Source organism: Anabrus simplex, chromosome 2 (assembly GCF_040414725.1).
Source record: "Anabrus simplex isolate iqAnaSimp1 chromosome 2, ASM4041472v1, whole genome shotgun sequence".
Taxonomy (NCBI): domain Eukaryota; kingdom Metazoa; phylum Arthropoda; class Insecta; order Orthoptera; family Tettigoniidae; genus Anabrus; species Anabrus simplex.
The window spans coordinates 1,023,657,530-1,023,678,946 of record NC_090266.1 but is presented as its reverse complement, the minus strand read 5'-3'; the positions used below and the strand labels follow the sequence as shown (position 1 = coordinate 1,023,678,946).

At 39.3% G+C, this 21,417-nt stretch overlaps 1 protein-coding gene across 1 annotated transcript in view; it reads right to left on the bottom strand.

The window, feature by feature from the left end:
* Positions 1-21,417, bottom strand: part of LOC136864648 (peroxidase) — a 331,409-nt gene that overhangs the window by 196,598 nt on the left and 113,394 nt on the right. The window contains exon 4 of the mRNA XM_067141918.2: positions 18,431-18,636. Coding sequence (XP_066998019.2) covers positions 18,431-18,636 — 206 coding nt within the window. The remainder of the gene's footprint in view (positions 1-18,430; positions 18,637-21,417) is intronic.

Below are 21,417 nucleotides of genomic sequence, written 5' to 3'. Positions count from 1 at the left end.
TCCAGCTTGGCGTGTCCTTAAGCTCCCTGGAGAAAACCCTGCAATGCCACCTAAGGTCCACGGTTCATTCCTTTTGGAAGTGAAGCCATTGCATCTTACGTATACCTGGCAGTGGGTCTTTGAGAGTGCACTTAAGACAGTCTATAGTGATGAAGTCTTCCTGAGTCATCCCCATCACCATGAACATTTTTATTAGGTTTGGCTACAATTGTTTCCCAATGTTCTGGAATAAAGACCTCCCGTTTACTATTCTTCTTATCATTGTACATTAAACCAAAATTATGGTCACATTCCCTAAATGAGTGACCAGAAACTAGGAATTTGTAATCCACAGTTTGAATATTGTTGTTATGGATAACATAAAACCAAAATTTGACAATGAAATAGCGCTTGCTTTGTCCTCCAGCATTTTCTCTAAATTTGGACACATGAGTGACATTTCTTGGCAAGGACAAAATGAATTTGAGCAAGCAGGAAGCAACATCTTTGCACCCTCTTGTTTTTGACCCTCATTCCATATAAACACAACTACATTTTCATCTTTAAGTTCGTGGACACAGAAATTACAAGCCCATAACTGTCGACCATAGTAAGCTCTGGAACAGTTCAAAACTGGCGGTGGGAGTATCTTTTGTAGTCGAAACACACTGCAACATGACTGACTGGAAACTTCTTTAGCAATCTCATCAGCAAGGTGTTTGTCTTTCTGCGCTGCTTCTGATTTTCGAAGATGCAGTCCATTTTCCAGTTCAACTTTTGTCTTAGCTTTGGCATTACCGTGTTCAATAATAATATCTAATTTGTTACATGTAATGCAAATACCCGTGAGTGGTCTATGTAAACTCACGTTAAATAAAATATTAAAAATGTGTCTGTGAAAGTTTTCTGTTACAGGTTCCACGTTCTTTTCCTGGCAAAATTATTTATAAAGGACATAAAGCTTCCTCAAATTTAGAACAGGGTTTAAACAATTTCTATTTGGTGCTTGTTCATGTGAATAGTGGCTTGGAAATGACTGAGTGTATTTTTTTACCAATTGTACAGATAATTCTGAAATTTGGTGCTTTGTGACCTCAGTTATCCTTGGAATATATTCCACTTCCTGACGTATTCTTCTTTTTATTGATAATGGCTTGAATTCGCTTCGATGTTTCATCAAGCGTTTCTATAAAAATCTCCTTGCGATCTGCAATTTCGTAAGTGGAATTTACCGATTTTTTCGAATGGACTGCTCCGTTTTCCTCACTGGATTATTGAGTGTTATTGCTGAATTCACAAAAGAAGACTGTAAGCGGTGATCACAAAGACTCCAATAAAAGTAAAAAAAATTAACTCTTTATCTCACTCACATTATTACTACATTTAAAGCGACAGTTATGATTGAACATCTGCAAATTCTTCTCTCGATGCTTTGTTTCTTCTTCTGTCAACATACTCCTTACCCTCATTACGGAATCTCTGGCGTTGACCCCTTTTCCATTTTTAACTTTAACCTTTTTCTCCCACGTCGTTGACCTTTTTCAATTTCGCCACTAGATTTATTATACCTATAATCTGCTGCATTAAAAGTAGTATCATTGTCACTATCATCTGGAAAAGAGGGGAAAATAATAATTATTAAAGTATGTGCTTTGCAGTACTTGAATGATAACATGCAACACTGAGTCGTGGCCTATGACAAAATAATATGTTTAGGTTATGATATACACGCACTAAAATAAAAAGTGAAACTATGTACATTATTTTCTATTATATGTAATGTAACCAAAATGCAAAACTGAAGTGTAAAGTTTCAAAAACTTATACACTGCTCTTACCAGCTGATTGAAGTGACATCACTGTTGGTTCCACCAGGTTCACTCATATTTTGGCAATAATGGTTTCACAAAAACAAAATAAAAAGTAAACAACTTCAATTAAAAAATTAATGTTAAGGTACTATAAAACACTGCATTTATTTACACCGGTATTGAACACAACTTCTTGCAACATACAACAACATCCTCATAAAGACTGGAGCACAGTGAATATAACTTCAATGTATCTGTTGTGTTCCAAACCAGACAGATGGCTGGTGAAGTAGAATAGAATACAGCCGCTACTTGAGTAACACAAGTACCCTTTATGCTCACAAAGAAAGGGAATTTTAATTTCATTCTCCTACGCTCAATGGGGGTTGTTTTTATTATTGCGCTTATACCTCTTGTACTTTAGACCCCCCAATTATGTTTAACTTTTGACACATTGGTATACGCATTTTTTTGCTGAATGAAAACTGTCCATACATTCTGATTCCCTAGCTCATGGAGGCTCTCAAACCAGCCTTAATTTTGTTCCATCCGGCAACACTTTTTCAGAAATGAGAATTATAAATTATAGCATTTAAATTATTCATTGAGTAGATATATAATATAAATTTATAATATACGTCAAATTCAATTTCTGATAGAAATAAAAGAATGTAACATATAGCTCACAATTTTCTTTTAAGTGCCTTTCCATCCGCGGATTCTGTTTCCTGCTTTCTACCCTTCTTACCCTTGTAATCATACGCTGACAAACTGGTGTTCTGTAACACATAACTACTGTTTTGAATATTATGACAGTTCAGAGATAAGTGTAACGGTGCTTCTGTTGCACAATGGCACTTTAATACCTTCTACTCCTTTAGATCATTCCGTCCATTTAAATAGTATGATACTTTGAAAGTTCTGCTAGAGAAGGTGAGGTATGTAGAATATTAATGGAGCGTTTTGGTGCTCTAAAAGTGCTATCTATATTTCTAGGCCACCAATATGGATTTACTAAATATGCTTGTTTCCCGGGACAGTAGGAATAAATTGGAGTATAGGAGAGGAAAAATTGGCCACAAAGGAGCAATTTAATTCCTGGAGAAAAATGTGAAGTATGAACCATTGGTTTCTCCTTACAATGTTATTTTCCACCACGTTATATAAAATTAGGCCTAATTAAGCAATTTGTTACTTCTGTGAATATGGACAGTGATTGTTTCAACTGTCTTGTTACAATATTCCCACAGAAAACTGAAGCTAAAGTAATAGCAGATATTTTCGACGGACCCCAGTGTTAACTTATGCAGTATGAGACCCTTCCTTTGTCGATGTCCGAGTCAGAGAAGTCAGCATTGGTTTGCATACAAAAAGTGACAGAAACTTCGAGGCAGCAAGAAATCTGAGAACTATAAGGAAACCGTGGAGGAAATGTTACAACATTTTAAAAATCCTAGGTGTAGAATGAGTGTATAAGTTCATTTTCTCTACAGCCGAATTGATTATTGCTGGTGTTTGAAAAGAGACACTAGTGGAGGACATACCAGAGCTTCTTCCTAACAGTGAAAAAGTTTGGAAATTCATATTTACTGAAACATAGCTCTTTTTTTCAATATATTAACTAGGTATTTAAGTTTAAATTTGTGATGGTACATATATCACATCCTCGCACTGTATTTACAACTAAGAGATATTATTATTATTATTATTATTATTATTATTATTATTATTATTATTATTATTATTATTATTATTATTATTATTATTATTTCATTTGTATACAGGGTGCTTCTATATTCCCATTACAGACTTCGAGGGCTTGCAGTGGAGACCAACACTGTTAAGTTCAGCATAGGAACTTGTGCCCGGGAACGTACCGTCTTCCCGCCAACCGTAAAAATCCACCACAAGACACATTCAAATCTACCGCACTGTCGGCGCCACTGACTAGAGTACGTACATCAGTGAACAATCACGTGATGTCTCATACGCCTACAGGTTTGTTGACATTCCACGCCATTCAGTTGAGTGTATGATCCGCACGGAGACGAGTTGTACTTGTGATCTTACAACAGTAATTCTCTAATACGTACACAGCAATAAGCCGTACAGTAGTTCATTTGCACCAAAGATTTGCACAATAGTGCGGGGCCTGCGCGTTCACCCGACTTGATACCGCTAGACTACTACCTGTGGGGTCGTATGAAAACTTGATTTACGAGACCCCTGTGGAAACTGAGGAAAACCTACTGGCGCGGGTTATGGCTGCGGCGGATGTTGGAGGACCAGGTATTCATGATCGTGAGTACGAGAACATGATACATAGGTACCGTCCGTGTCTGTGTTGATATCGGTGGTCGTCACATCAAGCCCCGCCTGCAATTGGACAAAGACGACAAGCAGCAGGAGTCGGACAGAGCGCTGAAAATGCGAGAGCGTTGAAACTGTGCTGTGGTGTTTTTTGCGGGTAGCGGGAAGACGCTACGTTTCCGAACACAAGTTCCTGTAATAAACTTAACCATCTTGGTTCCCATTGCAAGCCCTCGAACTCTATAATTGGAATTTAGAAACACCCTGAATATTGCTTAATATTTTAAGCTGGAAGGTCTCCATATGTGATATGAGTAATTTGTTTTTACAAACGGACGGAAAACAGTGCCATTTACAACTCGGAAAGTTTCTGTGAGTCATGTGGAACAGGCTAGAGTCCGATGACGTGACTTTGTTATTTTCTTGGGACTCGGAAGAATGGAGCGTGGTCCTGTAATGGCAAGATAATCTTCCACTCATTATTGGACGGCAATCACGACCAATCTAGACGTACCATGAGGGAGTAGGGGAAGCTCAATCAATTTCAACCGATCTGAATTTAGGACAGACGTCCAGGTGGCAGATTCCCCATCTGTTGTTTTCCAAGCATTTTCTTAAATGATTTCAAAGAAATTGGATATTTATTGAACATCTCCCTTGGTAAGCTGTTCCAATCCCTAACTCCTCTTCCCATAAACGAATATTTGCCCACATTTGTCCTCTTGAATTCCAACTTTATCTCCATATTACGATCTTTCCTACTGTTAAAGATACCACTCAAATTGATTCGTCTACTAATGTCATTCCACGCCATTTCTCCGCTGACAGATCGGAACATACCACTCAGTCGAGCAGCCCGTCTTCTTTCTCCCAGTTCTTGCCAGCCCACGCTTTGCAACATTTTTGTTACGCTAGTCGTTTTTTTTTTTTTTTTTTTTTTGAAATCACCCAGAACAAATCGAGCTGCTTTTCTTTGGTATTTTTCCACTTTTTGAATCACGAAATCCTGGTGAGGGTCACATACACTGGAACCATACTCTAGTTGGGGTCTTACCAGAGACTTATAAGCCTTCTCCTTTACATCCTTCTACAACCCCTAAACACTCTCATAACGATGTGCAAAGATCTGTACCCTTTATTTACAATCCCATTTATGTGATTACCTCAATGAAGATCTTTCCTACAGAGCTCGATAGCTGCAGTCGCTTTAGTGCGGCCAGTATCCAGTATTCGGGAGATAGTAGGTTCGATCCCCACTGTCGGCAGCCCTGAAAATGGTTTTCCGTGGTTTTCCATTTTCACACCAGGCAAATGCTGGGGCTGTACCTTAATTAAGGCCACGGCCGCTTCCTTCCTATTCCTAGCCCTTTCCTGTCGCATCGTCGCCATAAGACGTATCTGTGTCGGTGCGACGTAAAGCAACTAGCAAAAAAAAAGAGATCTTTCCTTATATTAACACCTAGATTATTACAGTCATCCTCATAAGTAAATTTCACCCCATCAACGCAGTAATTCAAACTGAGAGGACTTTTCCTATTTGTGAAACTCGCAACCAGACTTTTAACCCCGTTTATCATCACACAATTGCCTGCTATCCATTTTACAACATTATCCAGGTTATTTTGCAGTTGCACACAATCCTGTAACTTATTTATTACATTCTGCAGAATTACATCATCTGTGGAAAGCCTTATCTCTGATTCCACTTCTTTACTCACATCATTGATATATACCAGGTGGCTCCCGAACGCCGTACATTCTACTTACAAATGTCCCACATGCACAAGTGATGAATGGGATGTCTACCAACTGATTTTCACAGGGGCACTATTGCCAGCGGGCAGGTTACGTCGGAAAATAAAGAGATAACAACCGCACTGTCGCTCGCAGCATGTTACTCAGCTCTACAGGTCTAATGCACCCCTTGCAATAGTAAACGTCGTTTTACACCGCATATTTCTAGGCTGGTGTATGGTACACCCGCACTATATTTGCTGTCAGCATATCGGCAATGGCTAGTGTGTTTAGCAGCGGCAAATACACAGACATTATTTTAATCTGGACAACCTGGTCGGAATGCAGCGAAGCTCCAAACAGACGTAAGCCTATGCCTTCTACACACGTATTTCGCCGAACAGTATTAGTTTTTTTCCATACATGCAACTCTATTATCGAGTGGAATGTCTACACGTGTATAAACTTACTTGCTTGCTTGTTGTTTTAAGTGGCCTAACATCGCAGGTCATCGGCCCCGTGTATAAACTAATAAGTTATTAAATTTCCTTTACTGCATCTTGGGCGTGTTTACAAACAGTGCCGGTGATTAAGGGGTGGGGCGAGGAGGGACAGTCGCACACTTCCCCCACTTTTTGGAGTAAACATTATATTTTTATTCCACTTTAGCCAGCTAGAAGTAGGAATTATTTTTAAAATTCTACTTGTTCAAGCCTTGTTGTCTTACCTGCTAATTCGTTAATTTATTTTTTAATTATTAACATCATTATTGGTGGAAATACGCACAAAATGCCATTCGTCGCGGCTAACCGATTTGTATAGCGCTACGGCAAGTAGTGGAGACTTTGCATGTTCTGTGAGTAAGGGTAGTAGGGGTACATATATTTTTTTGCCAAGGTCTTGGACACTGAGTTATAATTCACCCGCTTGCCGCGCGCATCCGTCAGTCTGGCAGTCTCGTTTAATTTCTGTTATTTTCTTAGTGTGTATTCAAATACTAAATGATTTTTAATTTCATAATCATGCCGTACTTCTATTTAATTGTTCCGGGCGAGCTGGTCGTGGGGTTAGGGGCGCATAGCTGTGAGATTGCACCCGGGAGATAGTGGTTTCAGATCCCACAGACAGCAGCCCTGAAGATGTTTTTCGGTGGTTTCCCATTTTCACACCAGGCAAGTGCTTGGGCTACACCTTAATTAAGGCCACGGCCTTTTCCTTTCCACGCGTAGCTGTTGCCTGTCTCATCCTTGCCCTAAGTCGTATCTGCGTCGGTGCAACGTAAAGTCAATTGTAAAAAAAAACATATTCAATTGTAATTTCAACGGGAGATACTAAAAACTTTACTTTCACCGGATTAAATTATTTCGTTTGTGTTATGTTATTTCTTATGTAAATGTAATTAACCTGCCCCGTGATTTGTTTGTGAGACCTGGTGAAAAGTTTTGTATACAGCATTGAATCAAAATCTCAAAAAAGTATTATTTCAAATAAACCACGGGGCAGGTTAATTACATTTACATAAGAAATGACATGATACAAACGAAAGAATTTAGTCCGGTGAAAGTAAAGTTGGTATTATCTCAAGTTGAAATTACAAATAATTTTTTTTCCTGCCTGCCGTCATTTCTTGATGGATGCAGTACTTTTGCATCCATCTCTTGGCACAGGCCAGAGCAAAGTGTAGCTTCCACTGAAGTCCCAGTCTCACCCATGGCTGTGACAATATGGAAGCTGCTGGGGTGTGGGTCGTGCTGAGTAATGACATTCAGAGCATAACCAGTGCGTCTGAGTGTTAAGAAAGGTGTTGCTCATAGGGTCAGTCGTGCTACAATAGCACTGCCTGGCCCAGTGAGGAAAGCAATGGCAAACTACCTCACTCCTCGTCTTGCCTAGTACGCCTCATTTAGGTACTGCCATTGGTTTTTGTGGTTTTCCTATAACTGCATAGCCTTTGATGGTGCTATTTGAGGATCCAACCAGCCTCTGGGCTGAGGACCTAACAGACAGACATATTTTGTTCCCAATTGACTTTACGTCACACTGACACAGATAAGACTTATGGCAACGATGAGGCAGACAAGAGCTACGCGTGGAAAGGAAGAGGCCGTGGCCTTAATTAAGGTACAGCCCCAGCACTTACCTGGTGTGAAAATGGAAAACAACCGAAAACCATCTTCAAGGCTGCCGACAGTGGGATTCGAAACCACTATCTCCCAGGTGCAAGCTCACAGCTCCGTGCCCCTATCGCCACGGCCAGCTCGCCCGGTACAATTAAATAGAAGTACGGCATGATTATGAAATTAAAAATCATTTAGTATTTGAATACACACTAAGAAACTAACAGACACTAAAAGAGACTGCCACACTGATGGATGCACGCGGCAAGCGGGTGAATAATAACTCAGTGTCCACGACCTTGGCAAAAAATATGTATCCCTACTACCCTTCCTCACAGCATATGCAAAGTCTCCACTACTTGTCGTAGCGCTACACAAATCGTTTAGCCGCGACGAACGCCATTTTGTGCTATTTCCGCCAATAATTATGTTAATAATTTAAAAAATAAAGGAAAGAATTAGCAGATAATACAACAAGGCGTGTACAGATAGCCCTTTTTTAATAATTCCTAGTTCCAGCTGGCTAAAGTGGAATAAAAATATAATGTTTACCCCAAAAAGTGGGGGGTTGGGTGCGACTGTCTCTCCTCGCCCCAAAACTTAATCACCGCTTATGTTTGTAAACACGCCCAAGATGCAGAAAAGGAAATTTAATAACTTATTAATTTATACACATGTAGACATTCCACTCGATAATAGAGTTGCTTGTATGAAACAAAAACTAATACTCTTCGGCGAAATACGTATGTAGAAGGCATAGGCCTACGTCAGTTTGGAGCTTCGGCTGCATTCCGACCAGGTTGTCCAGATTAGAATAATGTCTGTGTATTCGTCGCTGCTGAACACACTAGCCATTGCCGATATGCTGACAGCAAATATAGTGCGGCTGTACCATACACCAGAATAGAAATATGCGGTGGAAAATGAGGTTTACTATTGCAAGGGGATGCATTAAACCTGTAGCGCTGAGTAACATTCTGCGAGCGACAGGCTGGTTCTTATCTCTTCATATGCTGACGTAACCTGCCCGCTGGCAGTAGTGGCCCTGTGAAAATCAGTTGGTAGACATCCCATTCATCAATTGTGCGTGTGGGACATTTGTAAGTAGAATGTACGGCATTCGGGAGCCACGTGGTATAAGAAAACATAAAGGTCCAATAATACTGCCTTGAGGAATTCCGCCCTTAATTATTACCGAGTCAGATAAAGCTTCGCTTACTCTAATTCTCTGAGATCTATTTTCTAGAAATATAGCAACCAATTCAGTTACTCTTTTGTCCAGTCCAATTGCACACATATTTTCCAGTGCTCTCCCATGGTCCACACTCTCAAATGTTATAGACAATTCGATCGCGATACAGTCCATTTGACCTCCTGAATGCAAGATATCTGCTATATCTTGTTGTGATACTACAAGTTGAGCTTCGGTGGAATAAAACTATCCTAAAACCGAACTGCCTTCTATCGAACCAGTTATTAATTTCGCAAACATATCTAATATAATCAGAAATAATGCCTTCCCAAATCTTATATGCAAGGCATGTCAAACTTACTGGCCTGTAATTTTCAGCTTTATGTCTATCACCCTTTCTTTTATACGCAGGGGATACTATAGCAACTCTCCATTCATTTGGTATAACTCGTTCATGCAAACAATAATCACATAAATACTACAGATATGGTACTATATCCCAACCCATTGTCTTTAGTATGTCCCCAGAAATCTTATCAATTCCAGCCGCTTTTCTAGTATTCAACTTTTGTATCTTATTGTAAATATCATTGTTATTATATGTAAATTTTCATTCTTCTATAGCATTAGTAATTTCCTCTATCTGGACATTATCCTTGTAACCAACAATCTTTACATACTGCTGACTGAATGCTTCTGCCTGTTGAAAATCCTCACATACACACTCCCCTTGTTCATTAATGATTCCTGGAATGTCCTTCTTGGAACCTGTTTCTGCCTTAAAGTACCTTTACATACCATTCCATTTTCCACTAAAATTTGTATGACTGCCAATAATTGTGCTTGCCATCATGTTATCCTTAGCTGACTTATTTGCTAGATTCAGTTTCCTAGTAAGTTCCTTCAATTTCTCCTTACTTCTACAGCCATCTCTAACTCTATTTCTTTCCAATCTGCATCTCCTTCTTTGTCTCTTTATTTCTCTATTACCGTATAATAAGGTGGGACTTCACTATTCCTTGCCACCTTTCATGGTACAAACCTGTTTTCACATTCCTCAACAATTGCTTTAAACCCATCCCAGAGTCTGTTGACATTTTTATTTACCGTTTTCCACCGACCATAGTTACTTTTAAAAACTTCCTCATGCCTGAGTTATCAGTCATATGGTACTGCCTAATAGTCCTACTCTTAAGACCTTCCTTTCTATCATATTTATTTTTAACTATAACAAAAACAGCTTTATGGTCACTCATGCCATCTATTATTTCGATTTCTCTATAGAGCTCATCTGGTTTTACCAGCACCACGTCCAGGATATTCTTTCCTCTAGTTGGTTCCATCACTTTCTGAATCAGCCGCCCTTTGCCATTTGTTGGTCATGCTTCCTATCGTTCGCATTACCTTCCCAGTTGACATTTGGTAAATTCAGATCCCCCGCTACAATCACATGCCTTTCCACGTCGTTTCCCGCATAGCTGATTATCTTATCAAATAATTCGGAATCAGCGTCAGTGATACTCTTTCCTAGTCTGTACACTCCAACGACATCAAGTTGCCTATTATCTTTAGAAATGAACCTTACACCTAGAATTTCATGTTTGTGATCTTTAAATTTTTTCGTAGCTTACAATTTCTTCTTTCACCAGAATGAGTACTCCCCCTCCCACCACTCCTATCCTATCCCTACGGTACACACTCCAGTTCCGTGAGAATATTTCTGTATCCATTATATCATTTCTCAGCCATGATTCAACTCCTATTACAATATCTGTTAAATATACATCTATTAAGTTACTTAATTCTATTCCTTTCTTTATAATACTTCTACAGTTCAACATTAACATTTTTATGTCAACCTACTTGACTTCCAGATCTCTGTACCCTCATAACCGCTCCCAAGACAACCCCGTTTCCCTGAATGTACCTCCCTATTGCCCTTCTAAACAAATTTCCTAACTTATACGTACCACTGCGGCTTAGTGAAGGCCATCTGAGCGCAGATCCCTACCTTCTACCCACCCATTAGAGTCTACAAATGTCACTCCCTGTTTCCCACATACCCACTCCATACTCTCATTTAAATCCCCAATCACCCTCCAGTCAGTATCCCTCCTACACAGTATTCCACAGACAACAACCTCCTCTTCCTTAAACTTCACCCGTGCTGCATTTAGCAGATCCCACACATCTCCAAATATTTTGGTACTTTTACCGGCTTGCTTTACGTTGTTGGTATCAACGTGAAACACTATCACCTTCTCCTTCCCCTCCTCCTTCCCCTCCTCCTTCTACTTTCTTCAACATCTGCCTTAACCTAATTCCTGGATTGGTTCTCTTTCCTCCACACACTTTCCCCACATGTCTTATAATTGAATCCCGCATGACCAGAGGTCAAGCTGAAGTCTATACAGGCATGTGATAAAACAGAGGGGGGAATTTATTTAAACCTTTTGTGGAACGTAGTTGACTTAAAGCCGTTGTGAAACGTGAATTGTGGTACTGACCTAGAAACTGTGGTGTGCTTAGGCACTTGGTATTATATCACTTGTGGCAGTTCGGTGTCCTAACCACCAAATGTCTTATATGTTGGTGAAAGGTATTGGGTACTATATTTCAGACCTTCCATAATGTATGGTCTGGAACAATAAGCGTGTGTTGCTCATGTGAATGTATGTATCTTTAAACCAAGTGTTAGGATCAGTGAACCCAGAATTAGAAATGTACAGTCTTAGTGCGATAGTGAAAATCTGTAAGTTGTGTTGATACACAGAATCAGTGATGTGTATTTATCCATTTATATATATATATATATGTTTTGTAATTAACGCTCATCTGGCTAACTATAAATGGTTGATTGGTCCTCGCTTTTTTTACTGTTTTTAATGTAGGATATTTGTGTAAAAATGGAGTCTCCCAGCATTATTTTGTAAGTGTATTCTATGCATATTTTGGTGTGTTGATGAGGTGCTCGTGCACGGATATTATTCAGAACAGACTTAGTTATTTTAGAATCAGTGCAGTTACTGATGAACCTAGCTGCAGTTCCTACCTACCCGTTTCAAAAGTTAGGTAAGGCCTGAAGCAGATGTACCAGTATGCAGCTTCATGTACACGCCATGGAAGAGTGAATTATCATGCTGTATAAAAATTTGACGGATTCATTTAGGTGAACTCTGGCGGCCATATTACGGGCATTTCGATTAATTATTCTATTAATTTATTTTACTTATTCTTAAATAATAATAATTAGATTACAAATTCAACTTACAAAAAGAGCTTTGTCTTAGTTACATGCCTTTAATACGTTCAATATTTTATTTAATATATAAGTACATGATCAGACTTGACTTGGTTCTATTTAAAAACGTAGCTCGGCAGAGTAAAACTGAAAACAGATTTGAATTCGGGGTAAGAGTTTTGTCCGTACATTGCTGATAATTTAAAAAGAATGGCATTTCTGTATCGGTTGTATCCACAGAAACAAGTGAATGCATTTTTAAATTTTCCGTCATGTCTGCCTGTCTGTCTGTCTGTCTGGCTGCCTATCTCGTATATATGTATGTATGCATGCATGTATGTACGTACGCGCATTTCGAGAAAATGGGTGAATAGAATTGAGTTAAAATCGGTATGTTAAGTCGCGGAATGAGACACTACAATCTAGGCTATACGTAATTTTATTTATGCTGGGTGAAGTGGTAGTTTACGGGAATGCATAAAATTCAATTCTGAAATACAATACCTATGTTATTTTCCCTATCGAAAAGAATTATATAACAAAACTTATGGATAATATAATTTCCGTTCACTTATGTCCTATACAGTTTTATCGTAAGACTATGATAATATCTGTAGAATTGATGAATTTAGAATTTTGTTGCTTTGTCCATATGAACGCCAAGCATTACTAACATGGAAATACTGTTCAGTCATGTTAACGAGTGATGGTTTTTGTCATGATTGTCTTAAGGTATAAAACCGCGTGATCATCGGTCCATGGCGGCAAGAAAAATTGTGAAGATAATCATAAAAATTGACAAAAAATCGTAAAAGAACGGTCGCTTGAAGAATCAGACAAAAGGGAGGTATGAAAGGAGGAGGAAGAACTCCCTGCCCTAATATCGCAGAGTCGGTAGAATACTACATATGAATGTCTACAATATCGAAAACTCATAAAACTGATCAACGATAACGTTACATTAACCACTGATGTGATGTGATGTGATGTGATGTGATGTGATGTGATGTGATGTGATGTGATGTGATGTGATGTGATGTGATGTGATGTGATGTGATGTGATGTGATGTGATGTGATGTGATGTGATGTGATGTGATGTGATGTGATGTGATGTGATGTGATGTGATGTGATGTGATGTGATGTGATGTGATGTGATGTGATGTGATGTGATGTGATGTGATGTGATGTGATGTGATGTGATGTGATGTGTCTCTTCTGTTGCCACCCATCTCCGATAGATGGGATTAATGTTGCGTCCTCAGTAAAACAGCATGCTTGAACATTGGCGGAAGGTAGCTGGTGAATTAGATAACTTTGCGCATGCTGTATGACTGTCCCGTCAACGACGGGTACTACAGCTATATACCCACGTAGAAATGGAAAATCAAGATTATTTGTGATCAGTGAAACATAAGTGTAAGTATTTATCAGACAACTGTACAAAGTCATCACATTCAACTTCTGTTAGATGGAAACGCCACTGGCACGGGCTGACTCTTATACACCACCACCTTATCGACACACAGCGAAACTGAGGAGTTCGGAGTTACTCGCAGAGTTGTTGAGATTATGGATTCCTAATCTGGAACTCTTCTTCTACCTGTTCGTTATTGTCAGTTCTTCTCATTATTCTACTTCTCTCTACAGATTGTTGTCTTCTCTTCTCGTCACGCCTTACACATCGTCTACCCCCATCACCATTAACGTATTTTATGGGACAATCATCCACTGAATTACCTGTTATTAACGATCCGGACATATTTTCTTGTTTCCAATTCTCTTGGAGTCAGTCATATGTATATCTAATCTTCTGGCATCTGTTTTGTCCGTCTGCTTCAACCTGAATTCGAATCACATCTCCCTTTATAATCTACTACAAACCTTCGGGCTCCATGTTATAACAATAACGTGGACAAGAATAGCCGCCGCTTTGCTTCCCAGCGGTTGAACAGTGCACATTACATTCAAACTTCCTCTAAATTTAAATTAGAGTTCGGTGTCTGCATTAAAATTAAATTCCAAAGCAGCTGACGAAATTCGATTAGCAGGGCTCAATATGGGATAAAGCCCCAACGGCAAATAATCATTCCTTAATGTGTGTGAATAGCCTTCTAAAATACATCATAGGTAACGACATTCCATTCCTTCTGGTAGGAAAATTATTGTTCTTGGTGGAGATTTCATAAAGGATTTGCCTGCTTTGGGACATGCTTATCGCCAAACAATTATTTATTTATAATTGTATTAAATACACTCCTCTTTGACCCCTCTTCAAAATACGCCGCTTACATAAAAATACGCGGGCAAAACCACAAAAGAATGGAATTCACTGATTGTTTGCAAGAAATCGGTAAGGGCGACTATCCCTCTGTAAATGGCGACGGACGATGCTACGGAAGTACCAGCCGCATGATGATATAGTGATTGAAATTTCTTGCAAAACGTTCACTTCTGCAAAGGATGTCATCATTTTTTCAATTTGCCATTCATAATTAATTTGAAAGTCATTGGGCTTATACCCGGTAGTTCAAAACCATGCATTGGTGTCAACAGATTAATACTGAAGATAAAAGCTAGTTACTTCAATTTTCCACATAATTCTTGAATTCTTTGGATTAACGGTTTGCCTCCACATATCCTTATTCGAAAAATTGGAGCAAGAGTTATGCTACTTAAAAATAGGTAAGTTTTCCAATGGTTCCCAAACAGAACAAGATTAGAGACTAATTGTAAGAAGTATGTCCAAAAATTGATTAGATTTGGAAATAATAAATGGAGATATAAAGTTTGACAAAAAGAGCTCTAATCCCTCGAATTACCGGTAACTTAACAACATCCGATCAATCACTTCCATTTTTCTTTCAAGAAGCAACAATTTCCAATCCACTCGTCATTTTATATCACGATTAATAAACCTCAAGGGACGTGAAGGTCTCTACTTACTTCAGCCAGTTAAATGTCAAGAGAGCGATATTTTAAAGTTGCAATAGTGCCGAAAATTAATTGGACAAGGAATGTACCGAGTAACTGGCTGCGTGATTTGGGTCACGTAGTTATCAGCTTGCATTCGGGAGATAGCAGGTTCGAACTCCACTGTCGGCAGCTCTGAAGATGGTTTTCCGTTGTTTCCCATTTTCACACCAGGCAAATGCTGGGACTATACCTTAATTAAGGTCACGGTTTCTTCCTTCCCAATTCTAGCAATTTCCTATCCCATCGTCGCCATAAGACCTACCTGTGTCGGCGTGACGTAAAGAAATGTAAAAGGAATACATTAGGGTACAGGGAATGTCGTATATAAGGAAATACTTCAATAAATATTTATCCCATTGACCGTTATGCCTTGACGGGTTTCAGTCAATCTATATATTTAAAACACTAGGCTGATTTTTGTTACTGTGAGTTTGAGAGAACGGCTGAACCGATTGGCATTGTAAAGCATTCTGACGAAAACTCTTGGGCTGTAGATTTGCAATGTGTTTTTAAAAACATAAAGATTTCTTGCCGTACATTTTTAAATTATTAAAGAAGAACGTAGCATTCTGCTTGACCAAAGCGCTCGCCAGTACTTCAATTCCACCTGCTAGTTCACTGCCAGCCCTGTGTGTGACGGAAATGCTGAAGGTCGAAGACATGCGCCGTCTGTTAAAACGTCTCCTCGCTGTGGACTACATAATTGAGCGGTCAACCGTGGACTCGTCGTTTGTCGAGAGTATTTCATGTTGACTATGCAAATATTAATCATCATCATCATCAACATTTTTCAGCTCCAGATTACCGGATGTGGTATACAAGCCCTCGCCATTTCTCTTTGTCAGAGTAGAGTTTTTTTTCCCCCTACGTCCTCCTATTTCACATTTTGGCTTTATTACTTGTCATTTCCCTCTTACTTTTCTGCCACAAACATTGTCCACTTAATTTACTGTCATGGAAACCCGAAGGTTTGTACCTATAACAGGTGATGAAAATTGATTACTGCTGATCGCAATAATTATAAGGATATTATTATTGGCGACTGGTCTTAACGCCTTCTCCTCCAAAACTAACGTGAGTATGAACGTCTCATGTCTCTGGACTGTACATACGCTGGTTATTTTATTATTATTATTATTATTATTATTATTATTATTATTATTATTATTATTATTATTATTATGTACACAACTCATCACAATACTAACCACTCCAGGAGCACCCAAAAGTTAATACATTCCACCACATTGGCTTAGAAAACATGTCGAAATATTTTATTAATACGTTAGTAGTAATTTTTACCTTTATATAAAAAATACAATATTTACTAAAATTAACTTTGTCCAGTCCGTCCGGCTGTTATACCGGACCGGAATTCTGTCCGAAATTTCCTGCCGGTGAATCGTCAGGCATTGTTGGGTCTCTAATTTCAGTCAACGTGAGTAATCATATCACTAAATGACCACTCCAGTAATCGCTGGCGAAGGTTTGCCCTAGCACACAATAGGTATAGGTATTTATTGAAGAACATTACAGGCTTTCGGCCAAAATACATGTTGCCGTTACAAAGAGAAGAAAGAAAATAAAAAATAAAAAATATGCACTTAATCTGCCATGTAGACGCAAAATAAAATAAACTAAGTCTGCTATGTGGACGCTCAGGCGGAAAACCGGGCCACATGCAAGCGCCACCCCAACAACAAAATAAACTAAATCTACTATGTGGACGCTCATATGGGCGGAAAACCTATCGACATGTGAGCGCCGCCTTTATAACTACCCTACTGACCGGCCGTGCCGTTCCTCCCTGGTGAGAAAAAAAGGAGACGCACTCCCTGGAACGACATATTCGGCCCTCTACACAGTTGACAAAGCTATATCCTCACCATTCCGTTAGATTACAGGCCAGATTACAGCACCCCAGGCGGCCCGTCTCCCTCTTCCCTCTCGACCTTCATCTATTCACCTTTGCCAACAACATTTGGGATAGACCCACCCTATCCCTCCCTCGTGTGTCATTCCCTCCTCCCTCACCCCCCCTTTCCGACAAAAAAAAACAAATATACAAAGTCTACTATGTGTAGCCCACAATATATTGTGTACTTAGCGGGTTTCACAGAGTTAAACAGTAAAGTCTTTACGCAAAGATGTCGGCGAAGCTAAACGATTAAAAATGACAGGCGCCTATAGGCAAAATGCAATTTTAACCAAACGTGGTACACATATGACTTACTATCTGAAGGAAAATACTGTGCGGGCAAGACACCCCCGGTCACGCCTATGGTTCGGGGGTTTGAAAGAGTGAAATGTAAAATGTCATCAAAAAATATTAGTGTCGGATCCAAAATTTTCTTGATTGCTGAGATGAATTGTGACACTCTGGATGCTGTTTTAGTCCAAGTTCAGCCTCCATCGGCATGAGAGTCAGAAGAGTTGAAAATGAAAATGTCCAAAATGACCGAGATGAGTGTTAAATCGGCAGTTCTAGGGTTCACTAGGCTAATTGGTGACAGTCTCAATGACAGTTCGAATCGTATACTCATATCGATGACGCAACGCGTAAATACATAAAACTATTACTTATTTTTATTGTTTGAAATAACGAGCTACTCCCCAGACACATGGGCTTTAACAAGGACTAAATTCCACGCGAAACAAAATAATCTAAAATTAAAACTTGCAGTTAAACTCACACCAATAACTTTAAAACGACAAAATAGTTCGTAAAAAGTAAACATTCAAGAAAGTACCCGGGCAACGAGTGGAACAATTTCATATCAAGACAAATCATTTTGCCTATGCATAACAGGTCCTCTACTTCCTATATTACTTTTCCCTACTCCCTGATCATTCCGTCCAAAATGTCATTTATGATATGGTGCCCGTCATTTTAATGCTGCTAAACGTCACAACAGTTGTGTTTAAATATACAGACTATATATTTAGCGCACCATGTTGGCTGAATTGCCTGTTGACTGTACTCCATGACATGAGTTGTTTCAACACGTTCAACTTTGGATGAATTACCTTTAGCTGTTATTTATCTCTAGAGAAAGAACGAAAGAACTTACCATCTTCGTACACTGGAAGTAATAGTCTAGTGAAAGCCTCCCCTGCCATACCCCATTTGGGGTGTTCAAGGTTGTTGCAAGAACCATCGTAGGTGCGGTAACGAGCATGCACATCGCATATAGGATCAGGAGTGCAGCTGTGATCGTCGATAGGCAGATTTAGGAAAGTGAGAACATCCCCACCTGCAAACCGTGGCATGTCAAACCTGCAACACATCAGTTCAATCCTACGCTTTATGCGTTCTTATTACGTAATGTAACAGTGACATCAATCAGTTTACTCACTGTGTACTTCCTACAGGTACTTTCCCAACAGTACTCCTGTACTGGTGGACTGATTACAAATATATTTTATGTACGCTCCCACCATCAGTTGATGAGCAAGAGCATTGTATGGAGGATTTTTTTGATCTTCAGTAGAATGTAGCTTTCCTTCGAGCAGTGACGAAACATTTCCTATATCTCCAATAAAGACATACGCAAACTCTGTAATCGATACCTCTTTCAACAAGTTCTAGACACTGAATCTCAAGTTTGTTGATGCACCATTAATATCCCTTCTCTCTGTCAACTATAATAGAACCCGTCGTACAACATACTGTGATAGATGATTAACATAATTCACTCTATCAGATTATCGGTTATTTCTTAGTTTATCATAATTTGTATTACTTTTATGTGAGGTTATAAGCCCAGTTTCCATTAGCAGGCGAAGCTTTCTTGCAAACGACCTTACAAATATATTGACATAAGATGAGGTGCTATCTATTTTGACACACAAGAAAATACATTCGAAGGTAGATGTTTCGTGTCATAAGTAAAAGTATCAGTAAACAGCGTGGTTTGACGAAATCTGCATTTTAAAGACAACCTCAATACCTCTCACTGTACCTATTTTAGTACAACGATATATTTGGGTTTAGCAAACCTTATACCTATGAAAAGATATCATATAAACCGCGAACTTTCTACGGACTGCTATACCTCACCCTATCTAAGGTGGAAAAGAACATACCAGCATGGTTAAAAGGCAGGTTCATATCTTATACAGTAACATTTTTAATGCCTATTATTGCAGACAAAGTATGACACACGCCTATTCATGTCCAAAGAATGAATGATTATTCGTCCAAAAAGTGGACTATAGATAAAATGGCTGTATCACTGCCCACATGCTGTAAAATTCTTTGACAAAATATTCCCCAAGAGTAGAATTTATACCGTGAATAAATAAACCAAACCCCATGGCACAACAACCCCGAAGGACCATGGCCTATCAAGAGACCGCTGCTCAGCCCGAAGGCCTGCAGATTACGATGTGTTGTGTGGTTAGCACGACAGATCCTCTCGGCCGATATTCTTGGCTCTGTAGACCGTGGCCGCCATCTCACCGTCAGACAGCTCCTCAACTGCAATCACGTGGACCTCGAACCAGCCCTCGGATCCAGGTAAAAATCCTTGAGCTGGCCGGGAATCGAACCCGGGATCTCCGGGTAAGAGGCAGGCACTCTGGGACGGCTATACCGTGAAGCACCTGATGTAATTGTAGGTGGTCCGGATGAAGTTTATTGTTAGGTACTACTCCATAAAGGTTGACCAGCTGATGCTACACGTAACTAATGCTTAAAGAATTTAAAACTAAATACAAAGGTCTTATGCTTAAAATATTTTTACAAAAAGTTTTTTAAGCATAAGATCTTTGTATTTAGTTTTAAGTTCTAATGTTTAATTGGTTTAAAGACTTGATCTTAAGATTATTATTAGGCTGAAGATGCCCAAAAATAGGGCGAAACAGGTTCCTAATTAGTATATGTAATTCATGTAAGATTTAATCACTACAGAATATAATTGTATTGAATAGGTGGACACAGTAAATTTTATTCTTGAAATAATTTTACTTAAAGCTGATGCTAGTCAGTTGTACAAGTACCTGGTAACAATCAATATGAGGGCCATTCTGAACTGCGTCTAAAAGAACATCTTCAGTATGATCATGCGTTATAGGAATTGAACACAAACGGGGGTCAAGGCTCCGGAAAGTATTGGTTATCGATTTCCTTCTCTAAGGAAATTACTCGTGATACAGGCATTCCAGCTGTAATGACTTCTGACCTGTATCTCCATAGATGAGTACCATGCGGACATTTGAAGGTAGATGTATCGTGCCATAAGTAAAACTAGTAGTATTTGTCAATGGAATACGTCACGAGTGTAGACCCACAAACCAACAATGTTCACTCCAACTACGCAAGTGAATTAACTCCTTTAAATAGCTCTGAAGTTTAACGAAACACTGTGTTATTGTCTAAAAGGAGACACTCTACCATACATAGGTAGAATGAAGCTGCGAACTTGTACAAAAATATTTACATAGAGCAGGTTTCAAACCATGGTTCAATTTTCTAATTCCAGGTAACTTTGTGGATGAATTAGTAGAGTAGGTAATAATAATAATAATAATAATAATAATAATAATAATAATAATAATAATAATAATAATAATAATAATAATGGCGCATGGCCTCCGGAAAGGCCAGGTGCAGGTCTTTTTCTAGTAGACGGCCTATCAGGCGACCTGCATGTCTGTGAAGATGACGGCCCTACCTAGGATGATTTCTAATGTTGAATACGCCACACACCCAGCCCCCGAGCCATTGGAATTAACCAATTAAGGTTAAAATCCCCGACCCGGCCGGGAATCGAACCCGGGACCCTCTGAACCTAAGGCCAGTACGCTGACCATTTAGCCAACGAGTCGGACAGTAAAGTAGCTACCGTTAAGTCACACTTCTTGCTCGCAGGAAGTACATGCCCTTTCGACCTCAACATTACTTCTCCGCATCATGCCACTAATTGATGTTTTACATGGTCCATTTAGGTTCTATCACAACAGACCACACCGAGCAAGATCGCTGCGCTGTTTGGGTCACGTATCTGTGAGCTTCCATTCGGGAAATAGTGGGTTCGAATCACACTCTCGTCAGCCC